The sequence below is a fragment of the Cynara cardunculus genome, assembly GCF_001531365.2.
Source record: "Cynara cardunculus var. scolymus isolate 2C chromosome LG 3, CcrdV1, whole genome shotgun sequence".
Taxonomy (NCBI): Eukaryota; Viridiplantae; Streptophyta; class Magnoliopsida; order Asterales; family Asteraceae; genus Cynara; species Cynara cardunculus.
In genome coordinates, this window is record NC_037530.1 from 4397630 (window position 1) to 4408392 (window position 10763).

General features: G+C 36.0%; 2 protein-coding genes across 2 annotated transcripts; one reads left to right on the top strand and one right to left on the bottom strand.

The window, feature by feature from the left end:
- Positions 1-1244: 1244 nt before the first annotated feature.
- On the top strand, positions 1245-7096 carry LOC112509465 (probable ATP synthase 24 kDa subunit, mitochondrial). Its single transcript, XM_025114438.1, has 7 exons — positions 1245-1360; positions 2160-2256; positions 4781-4925; positions 5233-5343; positions 5634-5780; positions 6008-6130; positions 6799-7096. Exons 1-7 carry the CDS (start codon positions 1328-1330, stop codon positions 6860-6862), a joined length of 720 nt encoding a protein of 239 aa, XP_024970206.1. The 5' UTR covers positions 1245-1327; the 3' UTR covers positions 6863-7096.
- A 654-nt stretch (positions 7097-7750) lies between these two features.
- LOC112508648 lies at positions 7751-9496 on the bottom strand. Its single transcript, XM_025113327.1, has 4 exons — positions 9446-9496; positions 9085-9364; positions 8350-8517; positions 7751-8172 (listed from the first exon to the last, which is right to left on the bottom strand). The coding sequence occupies exons 1-4, from the start codon at positions 9494-9496 to the stop codon at positions 7751-7753; spliced, it is 921 nt and encodes a 306-aa protein (XP_024969095.1).
- Positions 9497-10763: the final 1267 nt, after the last annotated feature.

A 10763-nucleotide genomic window follows, 5' to 3' on the forward strand; every position in this document is an offset into this window, starting at 1 on the left:
GGTTGAATGAGATTTTCACGGTTTTTACAAATTGAGTGGTTTTTATTTGAACTCACCCCTATATATATATATATATATATATATATATATATATATATATATACTGGGATCATGTGAAACCAAGGGTTTTTCGTGAAATCCGTAATACCAATTTTCAACCCTTTGATTAGATTTTTACAATCTGATCTCTTTCGTTTGTTTCTGTTGTTTTTTGGTTTTGTTCTTTTTGATTATTTTAATAAATTGTTATCTTTCTAAAAAATAATAAATGAGGAGATTATGGGATGGGTGCAAAATTAAACCGGATTTGACTTTGAGCATCCAATCGACTACCAAAGAGAGGGGTCTCTTTTGAAAGTATATGGTTTTTATATGTATCAAATATTTAAAGGTTTTCTCCATAATCTAATATTGTTTTTTTAGTATATAATATTTATGTAACATAACAAATAAACTCAGACACCCTCTTCATCTTTAGTGAAGTTTGAATCTTGACCTCCTAAGAGGCTAAATACTAAAATATCACTAGGCTAAAGACCCTTTGGTAGTAATATAATATTGTTGTATCAATAGCTTTTTGTCGAGAATAATCGCTTTAGTCAAGAGAGAAAACATAAAACAAACAAATTCAACAACTAAATCATAATTTAGATTAGCGTATCAATTTGAATGGTTTGGTGCAGAATGATTAAGAGGCTCTCATGATATAGTGCAAAATGAAATACAATTGTCTGCTAATTATTTTTAACGAAATTAGGGCTCTGAATGATTAAGGGGGACCCATAATACAAAATCATTCAGAGGTTTTAGAACCATTAAGAGGCATACCATTTTTTTTGCCAAACAAGATTCACCTCTTAACGGTTAAGAGACTCTCTTAATGAAACTATTAAGAGGTAAACAAACAACCCATAAATGACAATTTAGATTAACGTATCAATCTAGGACTAAAAACGACGAGGTCCAAAGTGACAATGGATCAAGATCTATAGAAAATAAATTTATATCAGAGCATTTTTTAACAGATTTTTTAAAATTTCTATAAAATAAAAAAAAAGTAAAAATCAAAAAAAATATTATATTCAATCAGCTTCTCTATTTATTTTATTAAAATATTTATATGAATTTTAAAGAATCTTATTAGAGAAAAAAAACCCTCAAAATTTCCATTTTTGTTATATCCTGATTTAGAATATCTCAGACGGTGTCGTTTCGAGTCGCATCATGAGGGTAATATTACAGAAGCACCTGATTTGTCATATTTTTCGGTCAGACAACAGCTGATCACTACTGATCGTCTGAATCCACACCAATCTCCACCGCTCCAATGGCTCGAATACTATCGAGATCCACTCGTCAGGTATCTATCGCTCATTTCTTGTATCAAAGTAATTTTAGACTCCGATTTCTACGTTATTTATCGCCATTTTCGATTCCGCTTGCTTGATTTTGATTCTATTGCTTTGTGTGTGCTTTTTTACTTTTGATGGGATGTCGTGGATGCAACTCAGTTTACGGATGCTTGATTACTGAATTTATGTGTTTAGATTAATTTACGTGGTCACGCTAATCAGCATTCATGGTTGAATTAGGTAAAATTAGAGTATTCTTCTGTGGTGGGATTGGAGGTTGCTGTATGTTTCCCCCTGTTAACACCCCCTCCCTAACCCTTCCTGTCCCATATAAACCTGCAAAAAGATTGTAAAACTCTGAGATTGCATAGTTACAGACTTGTGATAACAACAATGTACCTTGGAAAATGTTTAAATATGTATGATGTATAAAGTCTTGTTATACAGTTAACAAATGATAGTAAGAATTACAACATTATAAGTGGTTGCATGAGTTGATGGCACCTCCGACTGCTCCTGAAGTAGAGATTTTTTTGTTTACGTTTAGCTGCTCTGTTGTAAAGAAAATGTGTGTGTATATTGACTTTTGATGCATGTTTGAATTCCATGGTGGACTGCCTTATCGATTTAAAAGTTATCCCCTTCTCGACTGGCCTCCTCCCGAATAGGCTGCTACTTTGTAGCGTAGTATGATATTGAGTTAGAAAGAATAGTTTATTAATTTTTTAAATTCTATTCTAGAAATGCACTCAATATCAAGACTGTCTACTTTTAGCAGTTGAATTTATGGATTTTGTGGTTATGCAGATATATAGTAGTCAATCGACACTGCAACCACAGCATCATGCTGTCTCAGTTCGCTTCTATGCCAAAGAAGCTTCTCCCAAAGCGCTAAAGGGCGATGGTGAGTTGATGTAGACATATATCTCTTTCTGAAACTTGTAGATGTGCTAGTTCAGGATCTGCAGATTCTACAGGCCAGTGGTTGCCCTTTTGGTATTTAAAGTCAATGTGTTGATTTTTAGGCCTTTAAAGGCATCGAAGAGAACTATTGCAGGCTCTCTGCAATATATCCTATGAGTTTCTAGTTCTTGTTTTGACATGATTCATAGAATGCTTTCGAAATACCATTATTTACCTAAGAAGTGGTGAAAATATTACTTTCAAAATAAAGCAATGATTGAGAAGAAAAAGGTAAAAAAAAAAAAAAAAGCGTTTCAAACTCTTGTGTCAGCTCGGTTGCCATTATGCAATATTGGAGATTCGGTTGAGATTTGGGAATATTACTGCTTGTCCCCCAACATTTTGGTAAAAAAAATTTATTTATGCTCTGGGAACTCTGCATCATTTTCTAGATGACATTGTTTTCTTGAAGCATGGTGATTCCAAGAACTGATATTCCGTCATCCATTCAGATTTCTGGTTGTGAGTTGTGACTGTACACATGTAGTTGAGCTTAATTTTCTATTTCCAAGTGGTTGCAAGCTTGCAGCATATGTGAGTTTTTGTTTGTTGGAACACATGTAAGTTTATCAAATGAACAGTGGCAAAAAAAATATCCATGTGCATTAAATTCAAGTTTCAAATCAGAGTATAAAGAATATGTGAGGGAACTGGATACTACAGATCTAAATCATGTAACTGGAGAAAGGGAGGGACGATACATCATTCAAATTAATTAAAGCTGTACATGGTCATGCCTTGCTTTTGTTTTAGTTTATCTGATGCTTAAAAAATCAGTTTGGGTGGTGCCACAGACTGTGGGAGGAGATGGGCATATAAGAGCCTTCTTCATCTTCTATTTGTGAGCCAGTAAGTAAAGTAGCATTAATACGAGTGCACAATATAAGCTATTGGAACTTGGCATATCTTAGAAACTGTGATACAGTTGCATATCTATATGCATATAAGTAATTGTCCCATGATCGATAGAATGTAGGAAAAAAGAATTCATCTCTTTGCACAAGAGACCCCCTACTCATTACACCCCTCTAGTTATGTAGACAATGAGAGAAAGAATATTTTGTTTTAGTTTGTCTTCAACATAAAGGAAAATGACAAATTGGCTAAATGTTGGAAATGTATGAGAAGAAAAACCAGAAGGGTCAAGGGTGTCTACCTTGCTGTCAAAGTAATGGTAGAGCAACCACCAGGTCAGGAATTTAAATTGAACTTAGCCATCCTGATTATCACGTAACTCGATTCCATGGTTTTGTCTCTCACTCCGTTCTTCCTTTTCTGATTCTTTCTTGTAAGTGAGAGAACACACTATAGCCATAATGATAGTGCAATCTGAACCCTACTTTCTCATACGCTTGTCTCCCTTTTCTCTTCAAAACATACCCCAATATTATGATGGCTGCAACCCTCGATTTGGTGTCTCATTACACGTATGGCCAATTTAAATTTTGTATTAAACCTTAAATTTTGGAATAACCCCCCAAAAATACTACTTCCATTAGTAAGTATGCATATTATAAGATCAGTAGCTAAGATGTTCACCTGACTTGTTCTTGCACCTTAAATAACTGTCCTTAAAATCCTAGTGTTTGCCCTAGAGGCTAGAAATATGTGGTGCTTCTGCATGTTGACATTGATAATATCCAACAAAAGAAAAGTTTGCATAAATAAATCATGATTTGACAAGCATTTTATAATAAAACGATGGTGTTCCATCTGTTGCCTGTGTCTTCCAAGATGTAGCTGTTTTCAGTTAAATTAGAAGAATCATTAATGCACCAAAGCAACACTCAATAAAAAATAAATATTCAACTGTGGCTGAGTGAAGGTTGGCGGTATTATATTATCAGTAGTCTAGTGATACAGTTGCACACTGTTTTCCTACTTAGGTTTGTGACTTTACTTAACCTTCCCAAACGAGGGTTCTTATCGGAAACAGCCTCTTTGTCTCTTGACACAGAGCTAAGGTCCGGATACAACCTACCCCTCCCTTACCCTGCCTCCAGGTAGGATATAATGGGTTTGGTTTAGACAACGTTTGCCATCATTCTTGAATATAACAAACTGCAGATCTAACTTGAGCGTAACAAACGGTAGTGTGTATTGATCAGTGTTGTTTCTGTCTGGAGTATTACAGAAAGGAAGTAACCACAAGGGTGGTGCCTGATTGGTTTGAGCTTGGCTCCAAAGGTCAAATTTACCAGGAGGTCCCAGGTTCAAATCCAAGGAGGAATAAAAATCCCCTTGTGGCCATGGAGGTTCAAATACAGTGACTCCGGGCTATCTGCAAAGCAGGTGGTCGCCCTGGGATTAGTCGGCTCGCGTAGCGGGTTGGTTATCCAGGTTAATTAAAAAAAAAAAAGGAAGTATGTGGTAGGATAGTTGATGAAGTAACTTCTTTATTATTTGAAATGCTAAATTATGCTTTTATGATTATACTAATGCGATGTTCGCACATGCTTTTGAAGATATGTTGAAAGGGATTTTCTTTGATGTGAAGAAGAAATTTGAGACAGCAATCGGGATTCTCCGGAAAGAGAAAATTACAATTGATCCTGAAGATCCGGCAGCTGTTGCTCAGTATGCAAAGGTCATAAAGACTGTAAGAGAAAAGTAAGCTTCACGGTTATCCCCAATGTGTGTGTGCATATATAAGGTTAGAACTTAGAAAAAATATTGAATTTAATAAATTTCTCTCTAGTCTCTCTCTAATGACTCCGGATATACGGCTGAGTATTTTGGTGGGCTCTTGATCTCGTGCTATTTTTGTGACATTTTCTTGTGATCTCTCTCTCTGATTATGAGTATGAGTATGTGGATGCATCCAATGATGGAAAACATACTGTTTATGGATAGCATCATCAACCTCAATTATCTTTTCGTGTAACTTGTATTAAAAATTGTCATGCCATGCCTACAGGGCAGATCTGTTCTCAGAGTCTCAAAGAATCCAGTACACCATCAAGACACGTACCGAGGGAATCAAGGATGCCCGGTCTTATCTGCTGGCTTTGAAGGAGATACGTCTCAAGTAAATATTCTTCATTCCTTACCATTTGGTAAATTAGATATAGTCCTACTTGCTATCAACTGTTCCTTCCATTTTACCTTTCTGAAGTATATAATATTTATATATGGCAAATACTCAATGCACTCCTCACCTATGGTGACTTTTGAACCTTTGACCTTCTAGAGGTTGGGCTCAACCGGTAGGCCAGGTACCACTGGGCCGGCGTTCCTTCCATTTTGTTGATGCAGTTGGGAGAATATTTTGATCCTAGTTGTTTATCCTTTTTTTGTGGCAAATAAACCTTATTCCAGGAGAGGCCTTACAGATGAACTAGGTGCAGAAGCTATGATGATGGATGCACTTTTGAAAATTGAGAAAGAACTTAAGAAGCCACTTATGAGAAATGACAAGAAGGGGATGGCTCTCCTGATGACAGAGTTTGACAAAATAAATCAGAAGTAAGCTCATTTGCATATTTTATAACATTTGTAAATAGTTTAGTTTGGTTTATGAATTTTCTTCTTTGCATCGATGCAATTTTATCAATTTTAACATTGAAAAGCTACTTATCTGATGCTAGGTGGTCAAATATAATTCTCATCTCCTGTTCATTTTAAATTAAAGTTCGTTAACCATCGCTAAATCGCAATTAGCAATTTGTGGTATTTCTATATGATATTTGTAGGCTTGGCATCCGCAAGGAAGACTTGCCCAAGTATGAAGAACAATTGGAGCTAAAAATTGCAAAAGCGCAACTCGAAGAACTGAAGAAAGATGCTCACGAAGCAATGCGTACACAGAAGATAAGGTATATCTTGTACTCCCTTTGATGCGTGGAAACTGCAACGTCTTTTTGGGATGTTTGATTATGACACAAGTCTCAAAAATACCCTTAAATAAACATGAAATAGGGAATTCTACTGGACCTAAATCAGTCTAGAATTCTATACAGGGATCACAATGAATAAGTACCTAAATCCAGTTTTAAAAACATACCAAGAAGGGAAACATTGTAATTTTCGTCGCCCATTTCAAAACTGGGAACTGCTGCAATTTTCGTATAAAAAACTGTCCTATTTCTTTCTTTGAATGACTATCTTTTTGCCCCTTATTGTCTTTACAAGTGACCATTGACATTGATTTGCATCTGCAAGATTCATTCATTTTTATCTCTTATAGGGCGTCTTAGGGGTAAGCGCTTACCACCAAGAGTCACCCTTCTCACTTACCTTGTTAGATAACATTCTCAGCCATTAAAATGGATTGTTGGTAAGCATCTTTTACCAGGTAAGCCCTTACCGGGTAAAATTAGCAGTGGTTGCCATGCTCACCGGTAAGATTAGTGATACCCCCGGTAAGCGCTTAGTCGCTTATCGAGTTATCAGTAAACGGCCCCTTAGATGCTTTGACAGTTGGGCAAACACTTTCCGCAAACCTTTAAATTTTGAGTGATGTGGTCTCCCTCATTTTTTTCAGGGAGGAGTTCAAGGATGAGGAGATGGTGGATGTGAAGTCCCTGGATATTCGAAACTTCATCTGAATCTGTTAAGCTTCCTTAAATATTCAGGCTATCAAGCATTTTAGTTTCTAGTTGCAATGCAAGGTACGTTGGTGACACCAAGAGACAAAAAGTGCGATTCTGTGCTAGTTTTGGTGCACAATGTGTTCACTCCTGCTCCCCAACTTTGTTAATAGCTTCTTTTCTCAATGATCTTGTGAACAATCTGGATTATGTATGCTTTTATTAATAGTTAATATATGAAAGTTATAACAATAAAGAGCTTTATGTTTAAGTCAAAATTGTCTGTAGGCCATTGTAGGGTGTTTATATCAACTTCAACGCCTACATGGAACATTTAGGTGGTCATATTCACTGAAGTCACCTAACCTTGTCATTTTATGAGCTATGTTTAGTTGGTGTATTAAAAATGTGATTGTGGGTTTTGCTTGTTTACAAGATAAAATATAGGAATCTTGTAAATTGAGCAAAACTAAACTAATTTAGTTTCGATATTGATATGTTGTGAAAAGTGAAAATAGGCCCAAATCTTCAAATACAAAATCACTCAAGTTGAAACGAAGTGGAAATGGATGGATGGTAACATGATACAGGATTCTCGAGCATGCGCTTGGTATGGAGGACACGGGAGCCCAAATTTGAGTAAAATTCAACATGATACAGATATATTCAAAATCGATGCTTACTTTGTTGGGGAATGATGAAAGACAGAACCCAATTTAGTGAATGTTCAGACTCTACAGGTGCCTCATGCATGATTATCAGCTCAGACCAGAAAGTTGTAGAGTTTATTCGACTCCTGGTTATTATCAAATCTCCTTTGACGGTGGACTTATGTGATCAAACAAACAGTGACTCGATGTCATTGCCAAAATGATGAAAAAGGTTTAATATGAATCAGGACTAAGTTCACAAGAAATCAGGATGGACATCATCTTCTACAATCTCATCACTTACCTTTGTCTCAAATGCACCATGATTGATCTCTTGACATCTGCTTTCAAGCTGCAACTCATCACCATCATCAATGAACTCATTCCATTTAGAAACTGGTTTCTTCAGTTTTGTCATCACTGAACTTGATCCAGTGTATGTGAAACCATGATCAACATTATCGCCATCATTTTGGCATGCATTCCGCTCTGAAATTGGCCTCCTGACTTTAGTCATCATTGAACTTGATCTTTCGTATGCAGAGCCATCGTTAACGTTATCATCACGTTGGATTTTGGAGTTCTCTCTCCATTTCGAAGATCCTCCCATCTCTTTATCCACATACTCATGATTAAGTTTATATTCACCGACCCTTTTAGTTATTCTTGGCTCCTTATCTGCAAAAAGATAAAATTAGTACAGCAACAGTTGGAACATTTGAGGGAGTATAAACCAACTATCAACTGTTTGGAATGTAAGAAGTAATCAAAATATTGGGCATTGCCATTATTGGATTAAGAACTCAAGATGAACTAAAAATGAGGTACTTGAAGGAAGACGGAATCTTGTTTAACCTGGATTGTTAATTTTCCTCTTGGTGATTCTCTTCCCAAAAACTGGCTTCCGAAGTCTTTCACCATCTTCACTATCTAATCCAGCCTCAGAGTAATTATAACTCAATTTTGGCTTCTTAAACAAAGGTTTTGGCAGCTCCGTTACCACATTTGGTTCACACAAATCCCCTGTAAATTCAATTCAATTCAATTCATAATCAATTATATGCAGGTTATTATTGATAGTCCCTCGATTCCAATAGAAGTTAAAAGTCAAAAAGCGCTAATCTTCAATGTCTAAATTGATAAAAATTCTAATTCTAGGACAAAGAATTGATGATCACTTTACAATTGGCAACACATTATGCAACTGGAAATGTGTGGTTTCAGATTTGTAACATAATCCAAATGATTGTGCATATGGGAAAAAACTAGGTTTGAATTCGAAATTCGGTACTCTTTTGGTGGAACTGAAACTCTATATGATTGAACAAATCTTGAGGAACGATTCACCTTGATCATCATCGATTTCAATACTGTTGATGTCAGGGTCAATTCACTCGCTCCAAACGGTGTATCTTGTCTTATTCTGAAATTGTTACATGATGCGTCTCGGTTTTGATTTCTCTTTTAAATTTGGGTTTGAATTCGAAAATCAAAGTTCAGCAATTATTTTGTTAACTGAATGAGTATAAGATTCTGCAGATCTAGGGCTTATGATCCATATAATTGAGCAAATCTCAAGGGAGAACTAACCTTCATCATCAGAGACTCCAACATCGTTGATGTCAGAGTCGATGTACTCACTCCAATCGGTGCGCTTTCTATTCGGCTGAGTCTCAATTTGTTCTTGAACGAGGGCTTCTTCTGGCAGCTCCTGCTGTTGTTCGACGAATTGTCGTGACATGTTAAAGCTCTGTACGAATTTTCGAACATCTTTAGCCATGAATCCCTGGGAAAACACCTTCCGAACCGACTGTTTCTCGTTGCAGATTACGCAGCTCCATTTGTTGCTACTTTTCTTCCTCTGCTTCACCTGTCAAAAAATCAAAATGAACAGCATTCAGAAATCGACATTGATTTACTTGCGCGTGTTTATAATGAGAGAAATTGATGCCTGCATGGTTGAGCATTGGAAGCATTGAACGGCGATGAAGACGGTGGACATTTTTGGAGGTTCCCGTTGAACTTCTTCGTGTTTCTTCACTTGTTTTGTTTTGGCGCGAAAAGGTTTTCCGATTTACATTTCATTTGTTCCAATATTTTCAAATTGTTATCATATTCGTAAATGACGAGGTTAAATTGTAAAAAGGAAATTTTTAATCAGGTCTACAAATATGGGGACCAAATTTAGGGGTGTTTGCTTATAAAAAAACAATTTATTCATTTATTTTGGTGTGTCACCGATAATAAGTATTTTTGAGTATTTGAAACGGTAACCTGTTTTGGGTTGGGCCTAAACCGGTCATGTATTAAAAAAAAACATTTTCTTTTTATATTTTTTTAAATTTTTTTTGATAAATTCTTTAAAATACTTTAATGTTATTTTAATAAACTTTAAAATATCAAATTAAGTCAATTAAATACACTTAAAAAAATATGTTTCATTGTAGTTTTATAATTGGTTTTCAATCAAATACACTTAAATTTATGTTTTATTATAATTTTATAATTGACTTTCAATCAAATACACTTAAAAGATATGTTTTATTGTGATTTTGTAATTTGATTTTCAATCATATATACTTAGTTAGCTAGTAATACATATAAAAATACTTTTTTTTGAAAAATAATCGGGCCGGTCCCGGGTCTGGCATTGTTTTTTGATGAAAACCATAATCGGTTCTTAACCGACGGTCCCAAACCGGTCCCAATCGGTCCTGGGTCTGGTAGGTCCCGGTCCTTTGCCGGTCTCAGGCCGGGCCCATTTGGCCATCTCTAACCCCAATCGTCGACACCCTATCTTCCTCCTCCCTCAACTCCGATCCACCTTTTCTATACACACTACTATGTTCAAAACTTACAACTCTTCGTCAATGTGGGACAACTAAAATTCAACCACAACTCACCATCTGAGAATACTCAATTTTCATGGTGCCACTTTAATACCTCGAGGTTTTCCTTTTATATATATAAAGATTAGATTTTACATTAGAAACTAATAAATAAAACATTAAAAATATAATAAAAATAAAATAGTGTGTTACAAAAACCGCACATTATGTCATCGCGTTTCATAGGCTTAACGTGGCGTGAGACACAAGCCTTAAACCACGACACGCCATGGCGACTGTTGTGGCTAGTTTTTTTGAACAGTGCATGAAATATGTGTCGTCTAATACCCTTCCTCTCGTCCTAGAAAAACATCAAGCATCTCATTCCCATTGTTCTCAGGCGAACCCCTCTCCCCTCCCCCTTCTTTTGCCGACCCCCCC

What these genes read in the sequence shown, in the direction of transcription:
- LOC112509465 (XM_025114438.1), top strand. Translation starts at nt 1,328, where the DNA reads ATGGCTCGAATACTATCGAGATCCACTCGTCAG. An exon ending in TATCGAGATCCACTCGTCAG is followed by an intron (nt 1,361 to 2,159) that starts GTATCTATCGCT and finishes GTGGTTATGCAG; the next exon opens with ATATATAGTAGTCAATCGAC. An exon ending in CAAAGCGCTAAAGGGCGATG is followed by an intron (nt 2,257 to 4,780) that starts GTGAGTTGATGT and finishes ATGCTTTTGAAG; the next exon opens with ATATGTTGAAAGGGATTTTC.
- LOC112508648 (XM_025113327.1), bottom strand. Translation starts at nt 9,496, where the DNA reads ATGTCCACCGTCTTCATCGCCGTTCAATGCTTCCAATGCTCAACCATG. An exon ending in TGGAGTCTCTGATGATGAAG is followed by an intron (nt 8,518 to 9,084) that starts GTTAGTTCTCCC and finishes TTGAATTTACAG; the next exon opens with GGGATTTGTGTGAACCAAAT. An exon ending in GAGGAAAATTAACAATCCAG is followed by an intron (nt 8,173 to 8,349) that starts GTTAAACAAGAT and finishes ATCTTTTTGCAG; the next exon opens with ATAAGGAGCCAAGAATAACT.